Source organism: Chiloscyllium punctatum, chromosome 39 (genome assembly GCF_047496795.1).
Source record: "Chiloscyllium punctatum isolate Juve2018m chromosome 39, sChiPun1.3, whole genome shotgun sequence".
Lineage (NCBI taxonomy): Eukaryota > Metazoa > Chordata > Chondrichthyes > Orectolobiformes > Hemiscylliidae > Chiloscyllium > Chiloscyllium punctatum.
Window position 1 is genome coordinate 17,197,926 of NC_092777.1, and position 22,675 is coordinate 17,220,600.

Below are 22,675 nucleotides of genomic sequence, written 5' to 3' on the forward strand. Positions count from 1 at the left end.
AGATTACTTACAACATGGAAACAGACCCTTCGGCCTAACAAGTCCACATCGACCTGCCGAAGTGCACCCATCCAGACCCCTACATTTACCCCTGCCCCTAACACTACGGGCAATTTAGCCTGGCAAATTCACCTAACCTGCACATTTTTGGACTGTGGGATGAAACCAGAACACCTGGAGGAAACCCACGCAGACACGGGGACAATGTGCAAACTTCATACAGTTAGTCGCCTGAGGCGGGAATTGAACCCGGATCTCTGGCGCTGTGATGCAGCAGTGCTAACCACTGTGCTACCGTGCTGCCAACTAAAAATTAGATTAGACTCCCTACAGTGTGGAACAGGCCTTCGGCCCAACCAGTCCACAGCGACCCTCTGAAGAGTAACCCATCCAGACCCATTTACCTCTGACTAATGCACGTAACACTATGGGCAATTTAGCATGGCCAATTCACCTGATCTGCACATCTTGTGGGAGGAAACCAGAGCGCCCAGAGGAAACCCACGCAGATACTGGGAGAATGTGCAAACTCCACACAGTCACCCAAGGCTGGAATTGAACCTGGAACCCTGGTGCTGTGAGGCAGTAGTGTTAACCACTAAGCCACCATGCCGCCCCATCTCAGAAAAAAATGAAATCTGATCGATTCAGCACACCTCACTTCTACAGATTGCCTAAAGGTACACAAAGCAGGCAAACCCGCCCCCCCCCCCCCCCCCCGCCAAACCCATAGTCTCACTCCCCGGCACACCAACATGCAGATTAGCAAAGGAATTCCACCAAAAACTGAAATACCGAGTAGAAGACTCATGCCACTGCATCCACTCCACCCAGAAATTCCTGAATGTCAAAGACACCAAGATAGAAGAGGACAAAATAAGAGTCTCCTTTGACATCGCAGTCCTATTCACACTAATTAAGACCAGCCTGGCCAAAGAAACACTGACCGCATCACCAGACGAATCAAAGACACAAACACAAGACAGCACCAACTTCATCAACAAGGACAACATCCTCAAACTAGTAGACCTATGCCTCACTATCCACTTCACCTTCAATGACAAGACCTGCAAAAAAAAAAAAATCAATGGAACACCCATGGGATCACCAATATCAGGTTTCTTAGCAGAAGCACTAATGCAGAGACTCTAACAAACAGCTCTCCCCACGATCCAACCCAAACTTTGGGTCCGCTATGTGGGTGACACCTTTGTCATCACAAAACAAAACAAATTAGAGGAAACCTACATTATCAACATCATCCTTACTGGCATAAATTTCACAAAACAGGAGGAGAACAACAAGATTCCCCTTCCTAGATGGCACAGTGGAACAAACAGTTAATGGAGAATTGCAGACCAGCGTCTACAGGAATGCAACATACACAGACCAGATACTTAAGTGCGGAAGCAATCATTCCAATACCCACAAATGGAGCTGCATCAGGACATTAAATGGGCCAGAACATACTGCAACACACAGGAACTACGAGCAGCAGAAAAATATTTATACAGCATATTCATTCAAGAACAACAGGTACCCATGAAACACAGTCCACCAATTCTTTAAGAACAAACCCAAACAAGTAGACAACATGCTAGAAACCCAAGCCATGTTACATCTTGGAGATGACTACCAGAGTAAGCTGACCTCTTGGCATCATGGTAGCTCACAAAACTACCAACACACTGAAACAACTACTTGTGAACCTAAAAGACCACACCAACAGCCAGCAAAATGAATATCATTTGTAAGATACCCTGCAAGGACTGCCACAAACACTACATCAGACAGGCAGGCAGAAAACTAGCGACCAGGATAAACAAACACCAACTAGCCACCAAAAGACATGACCCACTATCACTAGAATCCTTACATACAAAGCAGGATATCATTGACAGAGAACACATGCATCCTAGGACAGGCTAAACAGAGACACACAAATTCCGTGAGGCCTGGCATTCAAACCAGAATGCAGTCAATAAACACATTGATAATTGGAGTCCAAATCAATCTCTGAGAAAAAGAAGCGGAAATGATACCATCCACCTTAACAGATCAAGACACACAAATAGCAAGTGGAACAGAACACCAGCACTTCACCGGAGACTCACAGATGATGTTACCTAGCATCTGAAATAAACCTTTCATCTCAGCAAGCAAACTTACAACCTGAATCTGTTCCATCTTAAAGCATGCAGTAAAAAAGAATAAAATTGAATGTGCTTGTCTCGTAGATTGAAATTGGCAAGTATGATGTGGTGGGCATCACAGATGTGGCTGCAAGGGGATCAGGATTGGGAGCTGAATATTCAAGAATAAGTCTTATCAAAAAGACAGGCAGGTGGGGAGAGGGGGTGGGGTTGCCTTATTAGTAAGAAATGAAATTAAGTCAATAGTAAGAAACAAAGTACGATTAGACGGTGTAGAATCTGTGTGGGTAAAACTGAGGAACCACAAAAGGTTAAAAAAAACCACAGTTGTGGTTATGTATAGGCCTCCAAACAGTAATCAGGATCTGAGGTGCAAGATACACCAGGAGATAGAAAAGGTGTATAGGAAAGGCAAAGTTACAATGATCGTGGGAGATTTCAATACACAGGTGGACGAGAAAAATCAAGCTGGTAGTGGTTTGCAAGAAAAATAATTTAAGGAATGTTTACGAGATGGCTTTTTGGAGTAGCTTGTGGAGGAGCCCACTAGGTAACCGGTAATACTAGATTTAATGTTTTGTAATGAGACAGACTAGATAAGGGAGCTTAAGGTGAAGGAACCATGAGGAGGCAGTGATCATTATATGACTGATTTACTCTGCAATTTGAGAGGAAGAAGATAGAATCAGAGATAACGGTATTACGGCTGAATAAAAGGCAACTGCAGAGGCATAAGGGAGGAGCTGGGTAGAATTGTCTGGGAGAGGAGCCTAGCAGAAATGAGTGGAACAGCATTGGTAGGAGCAGCTGGAAGTAATTCAGGAGCACAACAGAGATTCATCCAGAGGAAAAAGCAGCATGGTACAGGGAGGATGAGGCAATCATGGCTGACTTAGGGAAGTCAGGGATAGCATAAAAACATAAGAGAAATCATATAATGTGGCAAAGGACAGTGATAAACCAGAAGATTGGGAATTTTCAAAAACAATAAGGCAAGAAAAAAAATGAGGGAGAAGATTAAATATGAAGGTAAGCTAGCCAGTAACAAAGGGAAGACTATAACTGTTTCTTTAGATGTAAAAGGGCAAAAGAGGGGTAAAATTGGACATTGGGCCATTGGAAAATGAATCTGGAGAGATAGTAATGGGGAACAAAGAAATGGCTGAGGAACTGAACAATTACTTGGTGTCAGTCTTCACAGTGGAAGGCACAAATAATATTCTCTTGAATTTTTGGGATGAGGAGGCAGAGCTGAGTATGGTGGTCATCATTAAGGAGTAGGTGCTAGAAAACAATGGCCTGAAGGAGAATGAATCACCTGAACCAGATGGACCACACCCCAGAGTTCTAAGGGACATGCTGAAGAGATAGTGGATGAGTCAGTGGTGATCTTTCAGGAATCACTAGAATCAGAGGACTGAAAAATCGTTAATGTGACACCCCTGTTTTAAAAGGGAGCAAGGCAAAAGATGGAAAATTACAGCCCAACCTCGTTCATGCGTAAGATCGTGGGCGGCACGGTGGCACAGTGGTTAGCACTGCTGCCTCACAGCGCCGGAGATCCGGGTTCAATTCCCGCCTCAGGCGACTGACTGTGTGGAGTTTGCACGTTCTCCCTGTGTCTGCGTGGGTTTCCTCCGGGTGCTCCGGTTTCCTCCCACAGTCCAAAGATGTGCAGGTCAGGTGAATTGGCCATGCTAAATTGCCCGTAGTGTCAGGTAAGGGGTAGATGTAGATGTAGATGTACATGTAGGGGTATGGGTGGGTTACGCTTCGGCGGGGCGGTGTGGACTTGTTGGGCCGAAGGGCCTGTTTCCACACTGTAAGTAATCTAAGGAAATCTAAGGAAATCGTGGAATCCATTGTGAAGGATGAGATTTCTGAATACTTGGAAGTGTATGGTAAAATAAGGCAAAGTCGGCATGGTTTCATCAAGGGGTGGTCATGCCTGACATATCGGCTAGAATTCTTTGAGGAAATAACAACAGGTTAGACCAATGAGAGCCAATGGATGTTACCTACCTAGAATTCAAAAAGGCCTTTGACAAGCTGCCGCCCAGGACGCTACTGAGTAAGATAAGGGCCCATGGCCTGAGAAACAAGGTGCTAGCATGGATAGAAGCTTGGCCAGCTGACAGAAAGCAGAGAGTGGGGATAAATGGGCCCTTCTCAGGATGGCAAGTGGTGTTCCGCAAGGGTCAGTGTTGGGACCATACCTTTCCACTTTACACATTAATGATCTAAATTGAAGAAACTGAGGGCATTCTGGTGAAGCTTGCAGACGATACAAACATAGGTAGAGGGACAAGTAGCATCGAGGAGGCGGGGAGGCTGCAGAAGGATTTGGACAGGTTAGGAAATTGGGCAAAGAAGTGAAAGATAGAGTACAATGTGGGAAAGTGTGATGTCATGCACTTTCAAAGGAAGAAGAGAGGCACAGACTATTATCTAAATGGGGAGAAAATTCAGACTTTTGAAGTGCAAAGAGACTTGGGAGTTCTAGTCCAGGAATCTCTCAAGGGAAACTTGCAGGTTGAGTCAATAGTTAGGAAGGCAAATACAACAATGGCATTTATTTTGAGAGGACTTCATTAAAAAAGCAGGCATGTACTCCTAATGCCCTGTAAGGCTCTGGTCAGACCACATTTGGAGTGTTGGGTGCAGTTTTGGGTCCCATATCTCAAGGTGGATGTACTGGCCCTGCAGCATATTCTGACGAGGTTCACTAGAGTAGTCCCAGGAACGAAGAGCTTAACACAGAGAAACTTTTGACGACTCTGGGACTATACTCAATGGAGTTTAGAAGGAAGGATGAGAGGGGAATGTAATTGAAACATACAGAATACTGAAAGCCTGAATAGAGTAGCTGTTGAGAAGATGATGTTTCCATTGGTAGGAGAGAGTAGGATCAGAGGACAGAGCCTTAGAGTAAAGGGAAGATCTTTTCGGACAGAAATAGGGAGAAACTTCTCCAGCCAGAGTGTGGTGAATCTATGGAATTCACTGCGACAGAAGGCTGTGGAGGCCAAGTCATTGAGTATATTCAAAACTGAGTTGTATAGGTTCTCGAGTAACAAGGGGATCACAGATTACGGGAAGAAAACAGAAGAACAGGGTTGAGAAACTGATCAGCCATGCTATGAATGGCCTAATTTCTGCTTTCTATGTCTTATGGTCTGTAGCAACAGTCATAGCAAGTCCTTATTACTCAGAGCCATATTAGGGTGGCAGATAGATTGAAATTGCCAACTTCTGACTTGTAAGTTACCTCATACACACATTTTATTTTCAATTTTATCTTTAATAATATGGGATGCACTGTTCAATTGCTCTTTAATAGATTTCTTTTGAAATAGACAAATGTAGCAGTCAGCAGAAACAATATATTGGCAACAAACAGTGATCGAAAGTGATTGGATTACTGTCACGGATTTCTTATTTCCATAGACTCAAAGTATGACCTGAGAAACATTAAATCAGGACTTTGTTCCTCAGAAGGAGAACCTTTATTATAAAGTTGACAGAAAATGGATGAAAATTCCAAGAATTCCATGAAGGCAGCCTCAACCATCACCTTGAGTACATGACACGTTACATGTAACCCCATCATATTGTTCTATATTTGTAAAGTCTTCCTTACTGTCCCGTTTTTGACACCAAAACCTTGATAATTTGTTGTGATCTCTCTATCTTAATTAGTTCGTACAGTTTTGGATTACTCGTGACTTTGGTTAGATGCTCAGCATTCAACCCTTCTGCTTATGTTATTCCAACCATGTGGCCTGTCTCAGCACCATGTTATTGTTAATTGAGACAGATAATTGCAAAATATTAATCAGATCATAAATGACAATAGGTGCTATTTCGCTGTTGACACTTTACTCACACTGTCTTGACACTTTTGATCACCTGCAGAGGCTGGTTATTCAGCCTGTCAACACTCCACTCATGTCATTTGTACGAGGTTTTCATTGTTCTGCCAATAAATTTGGTGCCTCTGTGCTTCTCTCAGAGTCACAGAGACGTACAGCATGGAAACAGACCCTTTGGTCAAACCCGTCATGCTGACCAGATATCCCAACTCAATCTCGTCCCACCTGCCAGCAACCGGCCCATATTCCTCCAAACGCTTCCTATTCATATACCCATTTAAATGCTGCAATTGTACGAGCTTCCATCACTTCATCTGGCAACTCATTACATACACGTACCATCCACTAAGCGAAAAAGTTGCCCCTCAGGTCTCTTATCTCTTTCCCCTCTCACCCTAAACTTATGCCATTTCGTTCCAGACTCCTCCGCCCCAGAGAAGACAGGTATTGTCTATTTATTTTAGAAACCTCTATAAGGTCACCCCTCAGCATCCGACACTCCAGGGAAAACAGCCCCAGCCTATTCAACCTCTCCCTATAGCTCAGATCCTCCAACCCTGGCAACATCCTTGTAAATCTTTTCTGAACCTTTTCAAGTTTCACAACATCTTTCCAATAGGAAGGAGACCAGAACTGCATGCAATATTCCAACAGTGGCCTAAGCAACGTCCTGTACAGCTGCAACATGACCTCCCAACTCTTGTACTCAATACTCTGACCAAGATAGGAAAGCATACCAAACACCTTCTTCACTATCCTATCTAACTGCAACTCCACTTTCAAGGAGCTATGAACTTGCACTCCATGGTCTCTTTGTTCAGCAACACTCCCTAGGACCTGAACATTATGTGTCTAAGTCTTGCTAAGATTTGTTTTTCCAAAATGGTGCACCTCGCGTTTATCTGAATTAAACTCCATCTGCCACTTCTCAGCCCATTGGTCCATCTGGTCCAGATCCTGTTGTAATCGGAGATAACCCTCTTCGCAGTCCACTCCACCTCCAATTTTGGTGTCATCTGCAAACTTATTAACTATACCTCTTACACTCACATCCAAATCATTTATATAAATGGTTTGGAAAGTAGTGGACCCAGGACTGATCCCTGTGGTACTCCACTGGTCACAGGCCTCCAGTCTGAAAAACAACTCTCTACCACAACCCTCTGTCTTCTACCTTTGAGCCAGTTCTGTATCCGAATGGCTACTTCATCCTGTATTCCATGAGATCTAACCTTGCCAACCAGTCTCCCATGGGAAACCTTGTCGGATGCCTTACTGAAGTCCACACAGATCATGTCAACCACTCTGCCCTCATCAATCCTCTTTGTGAGGCATGATTTCCCACACATAAAGCCATGTTGACTATCCCTAATCTGTCCTTGCCTTTCCAAACATATGTACATCCTGTCCCTCAGGATTCCCTCCAACAACATGTTCACCACCGATGTAAGGCTCACTGCCCTATAGTTCCCTGGCCTGTCCTTACCACCTTTCTTAAACAGTGGCACCACGTTAGCGAACCTCCAGTCTTTTGGCATCTCATCTATGACTGTTGATGATACAAATATCTCAGTAATAGGCCCAGCAATCACTTCCCTAGCTTCCCACAGAGTTCTAGGGTACCTGATCAGGTCCTGGGGGGTTTATCCACTTTGATGAGTTAAGGCATCCAGCACTACCTCCTCTGTAATATGGAGGTTTTTCAAGATACCACCATCTACTTTCCGACATTCTATATCTTCCATGTCTTTTTCCACAGTAAACACTGATGCAAAATGCTCGTTTAGTATCTCCCCCAATTCCTGTGGCTCCACACAAAGTCTGCCTTGCTGATTTTTGAAAAGCCCTATTCTCTCCCTAGTTCCCCTTCTGTCCTTAATGTATTTGTAAAAACCCTTTGAATTCTCCTTAACCCTATTTGCCAAAGCGCTCTCATGTCCCATTTTTGCCCTCCCGATTTCGCTCTTAAGTTACATCCCTACTGCCTTTACACTCTAAGGATTCACTCGATCTATCCTGTCTACACCAGACATATGCTTCCTTCTATTTCTTAACCTCAATTTCTTTAGTCATCCAGCATTCCCTATACCTACCGGCCTTTCCTTTCTCCCGAAGAGGAATATACTTACTCTGGACTCACTATTTTATCTCTGAAAGCTTCCCATTTTCTAGCTGTCCCTTTACCTGCGAACATCTGCCCCCAATCAGCTTTCGAAAGTTCTTGTCTAATACCATCAAAATTGGCCTTCCTCCAATTTAGAAATTCAACTTTTAGATCTGGTCTATCCTTTTACATCACTATTTTAAAACTAACAGAATTATGGTCGCTGGCCCCAAAGTGCTCCCCCGCTGACACCTCAGTCACCTGCCCTGTCTTATCTTCCAAGAGTAGGTCAAATTTTGCACCTTCTCCAGTAGGAACATCCACATACTGAATCAGAAAATTTTCTTGTACACACTTAAATTCCTCTCCATCTAAACCCCTAACTCTATTGCAGTCCCACTCTATGTTTGGAAATCTATTACTCTTAGAGATATCAGAGAACTCCTTACAAGCTTGTTTCTCAATTTCCTTCTGACTATTAGGGGGTCTATAATACAATCCCAATAAGGTGATCATCCCTTTCTTGTTTCACAGTTCCACTCAAATAACTTCCCAGGATGTATTTCCAGGAATATCCCCCCCTCAGTACAGCTGTAATGCTATCCCCTATCAAAAATGCCATTCCCAATCCTCTCTTGCCTCCCTTGCTGTCCTTCCTGTAGCATTTGTATCCTGGAACATTAAGCTGCCAGTCCTGCCCATCCCTGAGCCATGTCCATCCAAGGGCCACCCAACTCCCTCCACCTTAACAGTTTAAATCCTTCCGAGCAGCACTAGCAAGTCTTCCTGCCAGTATATTAGTCCCTTCCAATTTAAGTGCAATCAGTCCTTCTTGTACAAGTCACTTCTACCCCAAAAGAGTTTCCAAATGATCCAAAAACGTGAATTCTTCTCCCATACACCAACTCCTTAATCAGGCATTCATCTGCTCTAAACTCCTGTTCCTGCCCTCACTAGCTCACAGCACAGAGTGTAATCCAGATATTACTACTGTCGAGGACTGTCTTTTTAAATTTCTTACGAACTCTCTAATCTCCCTTCAGATTCTCAACCTTTTCCTTTCGCATGCCGTTGGTTCCAATGTGGACAATGACCTCCTGCTGGCTGTACTCCCCTTGAAAACATTCTACACTCTCTGAAAAAGCGCAGGTCAGGCAGCATCCAAGGAGCAAGAGAATCGACGTTTCGGGCATGAGCCCTTCTTCCTGAATGAGACCTGCTGCACTTTTCCAGCAACACATTTTCTGCCCTGATCTCCAGCATCTGCAGTCCTCACTTTCTCCTACACTCTCTCGGAGACATCCTTGATCCTGGCACAAGGGAAGCAACACACTATTCTGATTCTTCGCTGCTAGCCACAGAAACGTCTGTAACTCAGAATAAAGAGTCCCCTAACTCAATCGATCACTTGGAACCTGAACTATATCTCATTACTTTACAGCCAGGTTCATTAACAGAAACATGGCTGTTTGCGCAATGGTTCTCCTGAGAATCCATCACCCCCTTCATTTTCCAAATTGTCTCAGGCAGATAGAGAGGTCCAAGCGAGAAGAGAGCACGAGCGCGTGCGCGAGAGAGAGCGAAAGCGAAAAGAGAGAGAGCGCGAGAATAGAGAGAAGAGAGAGAGGGGGTGGGGGGTCCGAGCGAGAGAGAGGTCTGAGCGAGAGAGAGAGAGAGGTCCGAGCGAGCGAGAGACAGAGAGAGAGAGGTCCGAGCGAGAGAGATAGATCTCAGAGAGAGAGAGATCAGAGAGACATCAGAGAGAAAGAGAGAGAGAGAGATAGAAAAAGAGACAGAGGTCCGAGAGAGAGAGAGAGAGACAGAGGTCCGAGAGAGAGAGGTCCGAGAGAGAGAGAGTCCGAGAGAGAGAGAGAGAGACAGAGGTCCGAGAGAGAGAGAGACAGAGGTCCGAGAGAGAGAGAGAGAGAGAGAGTCCGAGAGAGAGAGAGAGACAGAGGTCCGAGAGAGAGAGGTCCGAGAGAGTCCGAGAGAGAGAGAGAGAGAGACAGACAGACAGGTCAGAGAGAGAGGGAGGGAGGGAGAGACAGACACACATACAGAGGTCCGAGAGAGAGAGAGATCAGAGAGAGAGAGAGGTGAGAGAGAGAGAGATCAGAGAGAGAGAGAGAGAGAGAGAGAGAGAGAGAGAGAGAGAGAGAGATCAGAGAGAGAGAGAGAGAGAGAGATCAGAGAGAGAGAGAGAGAGAGAGATCAGAGAGAGAGAGAGAGAGAGAGAGAGAGAGAGAGAGAGAGAGGTCAGAGAGAGAGAGGTCAGAGAGAGAGAGGTCAGAGAGAGAGAGAGAGATCACAGAGAGAGAGATCAGAGAGAGAGAGAGATCAGAGAGAGAGAGGTCAGAGAGAGAGAGAGAGAGAGAGAGAGAGAGAGAGATCAGAGAGAGAGAGAGAGAGAGATCAGAGAGAGAGAGAGATCAGAGAGAGAGAGAGAGAGAGATCAGAGAGAGAGATCGAGAGAGGTCAGAGGTCAGAGAGAGAGAGAGAGGGAGACAAAGGTGCGGGAGAGACAGACAGAGGTGCGAGAGAGAGAGATCCGGGGCGGGGGGAAAAAAGGAGGGCGACAAGAGGGCGAGAGGAGAGCCAGAGCGAGGGAGACAGGGATAGAGAGAGCGCGAGGGCGAGGGAGAGGTCGACATGGAGAGGAGTGTGAGAGCCTGAGCGAGGGCAAGAGATAGCGAGAGCGAGACCGAAAGCCACACAGAGATGCCAGAGAGAGAGAGAGAGAGGGGGAGAGAGAGGGGGAGAGAGAGAGGGAGAGAGAGAGGGAGAGAGAGAGGGAGAGAGAGAGACAGACAGAGAGACAGAGAGAGAGAGAGAGAGAGAGAGGGAGTGCCCGACAGCGCAGGATCACAGAACGAGTCAGCATCCCACTTGAATGGTACAACATCTACAAACAAATCAGCTCCACCACTAATGCACTACCCACAACATGCACCAATGAATTTCAGTAATGTTCCTTAAACAGCACCTTCCAAACTCTCAACTGCTGGCATCTACTTGAATAAAGACAGCAAGTACATTGCAACTTCAACTTCCACTTACTGTCTGGAAGTATACTGCTGTTACTGCAGTGCTGCTGGATCAAAATCCTGGAAATTAATCCCGGATACCACTGTTGGTCTACCTACAACAAACAGACTGCAGCAGTTTATGGCTGCAGTTCCTCACACCCACAAGGGCAACTAAGGATGAGAAATAAATGATAGCCTGCTGACACCGCACAAAACCTGCAAATGAACACAAAAAATCCCCAGTAATTTCATACCCTCCATTTGTTTGAATACAGATCCCTTGGGCGGTAGAGATGCAATATGCAGATTGGGCAGAAACTTAACTCATTTTTGATAATGTGCAGGTGCCAGACATTATTGACCAAAGTACTTCTAAATATTGGTGGACATCAACAGAATCATCCTTCTCTTTACTACAGAATTCAAGCCAAAGTAAGTACATATATCCCAATTTAAATATTATTTAAGCACACAAACAAACTTTATCATCAACAATGCAAACACTTTTCATCCTCCATACCGTCACTGAATAAACTGTGGCTCTGTTCCAATAAAGAAAATTTGTCACTTCACGGTTGGAAATTCTTGCATAGCTCAGTTTTGCAAAGCTTCATTTGCACACACTACCTGCGCAGTTGTAGGTTCCACTTTCCTTTTCTTCTTCTGATTTTGCTTATTGGTTCTGGGATATACCGTCAGTTGTTCAAGCCATCTGGAAAATTAAAACATTTGCTTAGCAGCTTGAGGGATTGTGCAATGTAAAAATAATCACTATCATATTAAACACAAAGATTTTCTTTAAAAAACCCAAGATATAAGACAAACATTTGATTTTAAATTCACTCTTTAGACAGCATCTACTTTTAATTAATTTCCTGCACACAGGTGTGTAATACTTGACATTTGTTCAAGTCTCTTGTCAGCATTCCATCTTAAACTCCAATGTCTATATTTACTCATCTCATGCTGTAATTGCACCCCTTCCTCCATTAGAGGGTTTGTATTGGGACAACTGGCAGGGGTCTATAATGCACAATTTGAGTTTAAATAGGTTAGTTGCATGAGAAATACAAGATATTTGCAAATAAAGACAAAGATAATTATTTCCGCTGGTTGGAGATTCCAGATCTAGACTAGGGTGTCGTGTCTAAAAATGACCACCAGACCTTATAGCAAAGATGTTCGGAAATATTTCTGTACACTTGTTTTGCAACTCAATTCCACAATAGCCAATTGACAATACACCAGTTGTTAATTTTACATGTGAAATAGATAAATTTTGTTCAGATGTATTAAGGGCTATGGGCCAAAGGTAAATAAGGAGTTAGACCATAGATCAGCCATAATTTTGTGGAATGGAAGTACAGGCTCAAGGGGCCAAATGGCTTACTCCTATTCCTATAAAGATCTATAGTTGGGGATAGCCAATTTTATTTTAGAAAAGTGCAGGACTTTAGCTAGTTATTTTGACATTTCATAATGTAAATGTAATAATAATTTAAATAATAAAGGACTTTTAAAATTAAATGAATTACACACTTGCTGGCTGGTCCAATTATTCATCCTTTGACCTCATTTGAATTGAAATGACACGTAGTTTGAACTACGTACATGGTTTGCCATGGCAAACATAGTAACAGCATATGCATAAAAGCTTGAATTGATTATCTCATAAGGATTCCTCAGCACTTGCAGTGTTTGCCTCCAAATATGGGTTTTGAAAGATTTTTTCCTCCGGGGGAGTAGTGGTCTATTTTCAGACTTGAGTAGGCTTTATAAGCCAGCTGATCTTTTCCTGACCACCATTTAAAATATATCTATGCATACACATTTTAGAGACCAACCAAATCACATTCTTGAAGGCATGATAGGATTAAATTTGAGGCATTATTTCTCCTGCAAGATAAGGTATGATATAAGATTCTAACTAAATGTTATCCTCTCAGAACAAGGCTGTTTAGGACACTGAAAAAAATTACTTGACAAAGAATTGCAAATCTTTGGACTTTTCTGCCTTGAAGGGCAGTGGAGATGCAGTTGTCAAGATCAAAACTGGTGGTCTTTTGGGAACTCAGGGAAATCAAGGAATCAAAATCAACCTGATGCAGAAGTTCAGTTAGGCATTTCAAATTGAAGCCATCAAAAAAGGATGAAAGATGTTGTAATTTGGGCTTTTAAAAAGGTCCCCTTTTTCTTGCAGTCATATTGATCCTCCGAGGAGAGCACCTGGATCTGTCCATGAACATGGAGTGAATGCATTGTTTAATTTTCCCAAATTGTGTTACGTACCTTTGGAATAATCATTTAAATTGCATACAGAATTTTACATAGGGACAGTCAGTGTCCCAGACAGTTTCGTATATTGAATGCAATCATGTAGGAGGCTAAAATTACATTTCCTAATGACAAACTAAACAACAGACAGCAGGATCATTTAGGCATAGCAAAATTTTCACAGTATAACACATGCACACAAGAACACAAAGTATAGTTACTCTTTAAAACTCAAGGATCACTCTTAACCCACAAAACACATTTCTTGGAGAAGTCTCCCAAAGTTCCACCAGTGCCTGCTCTTTCAGCAGCCAGAAAAGCACGCATCTATCGAATGTTTATCCCCTTCAATGTTAGAATTCTGTGTCAAGGAAATAATACTGTTTTGAAATAGATCAATAAACTTAGTTTCTGCTTAACATTAAAAATGAATTACCTTCGAACAGCACTAAACCTGAACTAAAATCCACTGTCTGGAATCAAACAGCAGATTCACTCCTATATCTCTATACAAAAGGGTACAAAGCAAGGCTGTTTCTTCAACGATTATAAAAAAACATCTAGACCCACAGAATGCATTCGAGGATTATGTTCTATTCATTGGGTACTTGAACTTGCAAAGAACGAAGAAAATCACGTGCAAGATCTGGACTTCAAAGTAGTGGTGAATGAATACAAGCCAAATATTCTTTCACAAAAAGCTGCCTCATATGCCAACATCTAATACAGTAAAAACATTAAGATGGCAATGACAGTAAATATAGTTGTGTGCGCTCTGGCATTTTGAAACTGAAACAATTTGCCCATTTACAAAAGTAACTCTGTATCTGTGAAAAGAAAAATATGATTGCAAAGTGGGAGTTCAGCTAATGCATTTCAGGAGGGATTACAGGGCAAGGGATTAGTATGAATGATAGGATCCTGCTAAGTACTTGATGCACATATCCACAGACCCCTGAAGGTAGCAGGACAATAGATAAGGTAGTTATAGGCCTTACGAGCCAAAGCACTGAATTCTATGATTCTATGATGTCTTACTTTGAATTTAAGGGGAATGTTAAGAGGAATTTATTTTTCCTCTTGCAGGATAATGAGAGTCTATATCTCACTGCCTGAAAGTGAGTCATATACAGCTGAAAAGTTACAAGAGTTTATAAATATTTACGTGTTGCTATAACCTCCCATACAAAAGGTGAAAAGCTGGAAAATGGGACTAGTGTAGGCAGACCTCTGTGGACCACCATGGTCACAAGTGGCCAAGTGGCCTCTTTCTGTGTTGTAAATAGAGTCAGAGATGTACAGCATGGAAACTGATCCTTCAATCCAACCCGTCCATGCCGACCAGATATCCCAACTCAATCTAGTCCCACCTGCCAGCACCCAGCCCATATCCCTCCAAACCCTTCCTATTCATATACCCATCCAAATGCCTTTTAACTGTTGCAATTGTACCAGCCTCCACCACTTCCTCTGGTAGCTCATGCCATACATGCACCATCCTGTGTGAAAACGTTGTCCTTTAGGTCTCTTTTATATCTTTCCCCTCTCACCCTCAACCTATGCTCTCTAGTTCTGGACTTGCCGACCCCAGGGAAAAGACTTTGTCTATTTGTCCTATCCATGCCCCCGATAATTTTGTAAACCTCTATAAGGTTACCCTTCAGCCTCTGACGCTCCAGGGAAAACAGCCCCAGCCTGTTCAGCCTCTCTCTATAGCTCAAATCCTCCAACCGTGGCAACATCCTTGTAAATCTTTTCTGAACCCTTTCAAGCTTCACAACATCTTTCCAATAGGAAGACGACCAGAATTGCACGCAATATTGTAACAGTGGCCTAACCAATGTCCTGTACAGTCGCCACATGACCTCCCAACTCCTGCACTCAAAACTTTGACCAATAAAGGAAAGCATACCAAACGCTGCCTTCACTATCCTATCTACCTGCGACTCCACTTTCAAGAAGCTATGAACCTGGACTCCAAGCTCTCTTTGTTCAGCAATACTCCCTACAATCTTACCATTAAGTGTATAAGTCCTGCTAAGATTTGCTTTTCCAAAATGGTGCACCTCGCGTTTATCTGAATTAAACTCCATCTGCCACTTCTCAGCCCATTGGCTCATTGGGTCCAGATCCTGTTGTAATCTGAGATAACCCTCTTCGCTGTCCACTCCACCTCCAATTTTGGTGTCATCTGCAAAGTTACTAACTATACCTCTTATGCTCACATCCAAATCATTTATGTAAATATCAAAACGTAGAGGGCCCAGCACTAATCCTTGTGGCACACCACTGGTCATAGGCCTCCAATCTGAAAAATAACTCTCCACCACTACCACCCTCTGTCTTCTACCTTACAGCCAGTTCTGTATCCAAATGGCTAGTTCTCCCTGTTCCATGAGATCTAACCTTGCTAATCCGTCTCCCACGGGGAACCTTGTCAAACTCCTTACTGAAGTCCATATAGATCACATCTACTGCTCTGCCCTCAATCTTCTTTGTTACTTCTTCAAAAAACTCAATCAAGTTTGTGAGACATGATTTCCCACTCACAAAGCTATGCTGACTATCCCTAATCAGTCCTTGCCTTTCCAAATACATGTACATCCTGTCCCTCAGGATTCCCTCCAACAACTTGCCCACCACCGAGGTCAGGCTCACTGGTCTACAGTTCCCTGGCTTGTCTTTACCATCCTTCATAAACAGTGGCACCATGTTTGCCAACCTCCAGTCTTCCAGCACCTCACCTGTGACTATCGATGATACAAATATCTCAGCAAGAGGCCCAGCAATCACTTCTCTGGCTTTCCAAAGAGTTCTCAGGTACACCTGATCAGGTCCTGGGGATTTATCCAACTTTACCAGTTTCAAGACATCCAGCACTTCCTCCTCTGTAATCTGGACATTTTGCAAGATGTCACCATCTATTTCCCTACAGTCTATATCTTCCATATCCTTTTCCACAGTAAAGACTGATGCAAAAATATTCATTTAGTATCTTCTCCCATTTTCTGTGGCTCCACACAAAGACCGCCTTGCTGATCTTTGAGGGGCCCTATTCTCTCCCTAGTTGCCTTTTTGTCCTTAATATATTTGTAAAAACTCTCTGGATTCTCCTTAATTCTATTTGCCAAAGCTATCTCATGTCCCCTTTTTGCCCTCCTGATTTCCCTCTTAAGTATACTCCTACTTCCTTTATACTCTAAGGATTCACTCGATCTACCCTGTCGAAATATGACATATGCTTCCTTCTTTTTCTTAACCAAACCCTCAATTTCTTTAGTCATCCAACATTCCCTATACCTACCTGCCTTCCCTTTCACCCTGACAGGAATATACTTTCTCTGGATTCTTGTTGTCTCATTTCTGAAGGCTTCCCATTTTCTAGCCGTGCCTTTACCTGCAAACATCTGTCCCCAATCAGCTTTCGAAAGTTCTTGCCTAATACCGTCAAAATTGGCCTTTCTCCAATTTAGAAATTCAACTTTTAGATCTGGTCTATCCTTTTCCATCACTATTTTAAAACGAATAGAATTATGGCCGCTGGTCCCAAAATGCTCCCCCACCGACACCTCAGTCACCTGCCCTTCCTTATTTGATTCAGTATGTGGATGTACCTACTAGAGAAGGTGCAAAACTTTACCTACTCTTGGGGAAAAAAGATTGGGGGTTTAAAAAAAAATGGAGTGTGGGGTACAAAAGGGGAGAAATTCCTACAATGTGTGTAGGAGAACTTCTTGGAGCAGTATGTTTACAGTCTGATCAGAGAGGAAGCTGAATTGGAACTGGTCTAAGGAATGAAGCAAGCCAAGTGGGGAGGTCAGAGTGTGAGGTATTTAGGAGCTCATGATCCTAATACAATAATGTGCAATATTAAGTTGGAAAAGGATAACAATCAAAGATTAAGATCTCAGACTGGGAAAAGGCAGGTTTTAGGGATCTGAAAGTTGAACCGGAGCAGGTTGATTGGAAATACATTTTGATAAAACTGTGAATGAAAAATGGGAGACTTGTCAAAAGAGGGATGAAAAGGGTGCAAACCAGGTAGACACTCATGAGAAATAATTATGGAAGATCCAGAGCTAGAATACAGATGAGAAAATAAAGTAAAAAAAAAAGGAGGCACATGGCATATTTGTAGTTTGTTGTTTGGCAGAGACATGGTGGGCTGCAGGGCCTTTTTCTCGGCTGAATGACTGTATAAATGAAAATGAACTTTGATTTGGGATAAAGAAATGATATCTGCCTCTATAGATTGTCTGACAGATTGAGTTTGATGAAATATTGGAATGGAGTTGTTATCTGTCAACTTTGAAACACCTGCGATTATATGAAAGTGAACTGATGCATTTCCACAGCCTCTAAAACTGCAAAACATCAAGATCACCTATCGCCCCATTGATCTGTCATATTGACTATTTATCAAGTGTGCCCACGTTGGTTTCTCTAGCAGTAAACAGATTCTCAAACTATACCCTACTACTTAATGTGAACAATGGATGCAATTCAAAGAACTGAAGTCTCAATTAGGTAAATAAAATTTGAAGTGACCAGGTATGTTTTCAGAAATAACACCTTTTTTAGAAATGAAAATTAAGTAGCAATTTTGAGATTTAAAAACTCCCACTTTGCAATCATATTTTTCTTTTCACAGATACAGAGTTACTTTTGTAAATGGGCAAATTGTTTCAGTTTCAAAATGCCAGAGCGCACACAACTATATTTACTGTCATTGCCATCTTAATGTTTTTACTGTATTAGATGTTGGCATATGAGGCAGCTTTTTGTGAAAGAATATTTGGCTTGTATTCATTCACCACTACTTTGAAGTCCAGATCTTGCACGTGATTTTCTTCGTTCTTTGCAAGTTCAAGTACCCAATGAATAGAACATAATCCTCGAATGCATTCTGTGGGTCTAGATGTTTTTTTATAATCGTTGAAGAAACAGCCTTGCTTTGTACCCTTTTGTATAGAGATATAGGAGTGAATCTGCTGTTTGATTCCAGACAGTGGATTTTAGTTCAGGTTTAGTGCTGTTAGAAGATTTAGTGCTGCCATATTTCCCAAGAGTAGGTCAAGTCTTTAGAGATCGTGAGGAGCTTCTGCTGGAACTGCATAAAATGCTGTTTAGGCCACAAGTGGAGTAGTGCATACAGTTCTGGTCAACATATTATAGAAAAATTGCGACTGCACTATGGAGTGTGCAGAAGGGATTTACCAGCATGCTACCTGGGCTGGAGAGGTTTTCAATACATGGGGGTTATTTTCCTTCGAGCAGAAAGGTTAAGATGCAACCAGATCGAGGTGTATAAGATTATGAGGGGCATACATAGGGTGGTTGGGAAGGCTCTTTAAATTAGTAACGGGGGCAATAATCTGGAGACCTAACCTTTCATCAATGGTCAGCACTGCTACCTCACTACACCAGTGACCCAGGTTCAAATCCAAGCAACTGTCTGTTTGCTCTGGTTTTCTGTGTGCAGGTTAGGTGAACTGGCAATGCTAAATTGCCCATACTGTTCAGGGATGTGTAGATTAGGTGTATTAATCAGGGGTAACTTAAGTAATAGGGTAGGAAAATGGGTTTGGGTTGGTGTGGACTTGTTGGGCCAAATGGCCTGTTTCCCCACTGTAGGGAGTCTATGATTCGTTGATCTCTTTGAATTTAAGGGGAGAGTTAAGAGGAATTTTTTCCCCGACTTACAGGGTAACGAGAGAGTGTTTATCTCACTACCTGAAAGAATGTAAGAAACTCTTAAAACCTTTCAGCTGTATATCGATATTCACGTATTGCCATAGCCTCCCGTGCAAAAGGTGAAAAGCTGGAAAATGGAACTAGTGTAGTCAGACCTTTGTGGACCACCATGGTCACAATGGGCCAAGTGGCTTCCTTCTGTGTTATAAGCATGAGTTTAAATATTCTAAAGTGCCTAGCAGTCTGTCCTAGTAAAGCCCATATCCCTGGGGTTGAGAAGGTTGAGAGATAGCCTGATAAAGATGTGTTCAAGATCATGAAGTGCGATGATGGAGTAAATAACAAACAGAACAGGGCCGCTTTAATTTTAAATTAAGAGATTAACAAAAATATTTTCAGAGGTTGATTGAATATGGATATTCCTGTTGCAAAACAGTAAAGAATTATGAACGGTTTCAGCAATAAAATTTCGTAAATATTTTTAAAAGAGACAAATCTTAAGAGATAGTTAGTAAGAGAACAGGATGGACAATTGCCATGTGAAGAGGCCAGCAAATACAAGAGCAAATAGTCTGTTTATGTGCTCCTTCACCTTTTTTAAAATGATTAAAATAATCAAATCATATTTATTTATTACCAGTGGATGTCCTGTACAAAAAGGTGGTACATATGGCCTATGTAAATATATTTGGCAATTCTGTCAGCTTCCATATATGTCAACATTCAATTCTACCATTCAGCATTGTTCATCAACCCAAAACATTGCTAATACTAGCCATACATTAAACTCAAACCATTAAAAAATTTCAGTTTAACTTTCACAAAATCCAACACACATGATATCAGCAAAACTGCAGATGCTGCCTGAACTGCTGTCTTTCCAGCATTCTATTTCTAATTTCAGAGTTTCAGCGTCAACATTATTTTACTTCTTCAAATTCAAATTTGCCTTAAGTTTATGTAAACAGTATGGAATATTGTCTGTCTGCTCAACTTGGAGTTCAATTTCATTCATCAGATCTGATTAATAAACAAGGCCATACTTGTTCATATCTGCCTCCCTCTTTTTTAGTTTCTGCAACCCAACATTTCACTTAAATACCTTAGATTTTATTTTACTGTTGTTATTTACCATTCTCTTGCTTCAAGTCTCTATATTATCTCAAATATAGATAATCATGTACTGTTTAGCTCATAGGCTTCATGCCAACAATACAAAGGGGAACTGCGTGGCAGGGAGGTTAAGGAAGGAGATGGAAGTAGACAAAAGTATCTCACAATAAAACAAAGTCAGGAGGAAAAGAAAAAACAATAACTGCAGAAACTCAGGAGGCCTGGCAATTCAAGTCCAGCAACTCTTTTCCAGAACTTCTGAAGATGCATCACTGCATCCAAAATATTGACTCTACTTACTCTCCCACAGATGCTACCAGACTAGGAGGTTCTCCAGCAATTTGTTTTTGTTTCATATATCCAGTAGCCATCGTTCTTTGCCTTTGTTCACAGAGAACACATATGGAAGGAGTTTATACACAGGCAGAAAAGGTTGAGCAATGGCACAAGTTATTAATGTAGGGATATCTGATTCTAACAAGGACAGAAAAAAGACTGGAACAGATCCAGCACAGTAACAAATTAGAACATTAAATGTCGAACTTAGCACTTCCACATTCTTTACAAATTCCATACTATATCTTTAGGAAATGCTCAAATTAAGTCTGTGATCTTCTTTCTCTCATTTTTGCGTCAAAATACCATGGATCAATGCTAGATGAGAACATTTTGTTGCAGGGAGCCATACCCTTTATTCACTTTTGACCTTTCAAGAAATTGAAAGGCATCTTTGATCAAACATAAAACTGAAGATTTAGAACACTTGCCACTCACCCATTAATTATTTCTTTGGACTCGCCACGAATGAAAAATTCACGTTCAGGCGTTACAATGCAGAGTGCATTCTTCTGACCAGTCTTCGGCTCTGCATCAACAACATCTGTGCATTGATTCATGTTAACTGTCCCTTGTGGCAGGGTACTTGGCTGCAAGACAGACCAAAAAAAATATAGTAAACAGCAGTGAACAATCAATCAATCAATCTAATTTAGAGTAGGGCTGATAGCAGTAATGGTCCCTGACAAACTGATTAAATATTAAGCAAAATCTAGCGAAAAAACCTGCACAACTTTTAGAAGATGAGGCTTTGAAAAAGAATATGATCAGGTAGATAAATTAGTTACACTATAGCCACATACAGGTTATGCTTCATACTGACACAAAGAACAATTTCATAAAAAAGCAAACCAGAATTCAGGTACATAATTGTTTGAAGTTTGTGTCACACAGACATGATGGTTAAGACAGCATTTAGCATGCTTGCCTTCATTGCTCAGACCTTCGAGTATAGCAGTTTGGACGTCATGTTGAGGTTGTAGAGGACACTGAAGCCTCTTCTGGAATACTGCGTCAAGTTCTGGTTGCCCGTTTATAGGAAGGGTATTATTAAGCTGGAAGGGGTTCGGAAAAGATTTACCAGCATATTACCGGGAAAGGAGGGTTTGAAAGGGTGGGAGCAGACAAGGTCGATGAATGAGCTTGTAGAGGTTTATAAACTCACGAGGCACACAGACAAGTGGCAGGTATCTTTTCCTGAGGCTGGGGAATATTTTTAAAAGGTGAGTGGAGAAAGGTTTTAAAAAGACATATTGGGCAATTTTTGAAAAATTAGAGTGATTCATGTGCGAAATGAGCTGCCAGAGGAACGTGGATGCGGGTGCAGTAAAATATTTATCAGACATCTGGATAAGTTCATGAATAGAAAATGTTGTTTGGAGGGATATGGGTCAAACACAGGCAGGTGGAACTAGTTTAGTTTGAGAACATGGTCAACATGAACTCAATCCACCAAAGGAGTCTGTTTCCATGCTATACGACTATGACTCTGTGGTTGTGAAAGGTTTCTTCTGCAACACAATTGTTTAGAGATCAGTAAGAAATGCAAGATGTAATGAGATCAGGAGTTTCAATGTTTTTTTCTTAATAAAACTCATGGAATAATACAAAGGTTCCAACTTTCTAACAACTATTTCAACAAGTTATTCAGCAAGTTTTCACAGGCAGTGTAAATAATTCAGATTTACTTTGCAAAGACAAAGAAATTGTTTAATACCGGTATCAATCCATTATAAGAAAATCTCTTCCAAAAAATAATACTGGCTTAAGTATAATATAATTATAGCCTTTCAGTAGTCCAGAAAACTTACATATTACACAAAAAGAAGACACGGTCATAGGTTTTCATCTTTCACTGATCAGGACATTTCACAAGAATATTAGTTTTCAAGGATAAATACCTTTATACTGCATGAGAAGACACTACTGATTGGTTGGTAAATAAACTCCGACTGGACTCTACCTTAAATCACTCCTCTTACAAAATGTCCTTATGAAGGCAAAACCAAAAAACTTTGGCAAAATCTTGGCTTTTTACAGCAAAATACTTCAGCTGGCATTGCAAGCCAGCTGTCTAGCCGAGCGACACCAAGATGCACATTC

General features: G+C 42.0%; 1 protein-coding gene across 5 annotated transcripts in view; it reads right to left on the reverse strand.

Moving 5' to 3' along the window:
- Positions 1–22,675, reverse strand: part of mprip (myosin phosphatase Rho interacting protein) — a 441,123-nt gene that overhangs the window by 228,540 nt on the left and 189,908 nt on the right. For all 5 annotated transcript variants that reach the window (XM_072558240.1, XM_072558238.1, XM_072558239.1 and 2 more), the window contains exons 4-5: positions 21,011–21,162; positions 11,783–11,867 (exon numbers count right to left, since the gene is read on the reverse strand). In XM_072558240.1, the coding sequence (XP_072414341.1) occupies positions 11,783–11,867; positions 21,011–21,162 (237 nt within the window). The remainder of the gene's footprint in view (positions 1–11,782; positions 11,868–21,010; positions 21,163–22,675) is intronic.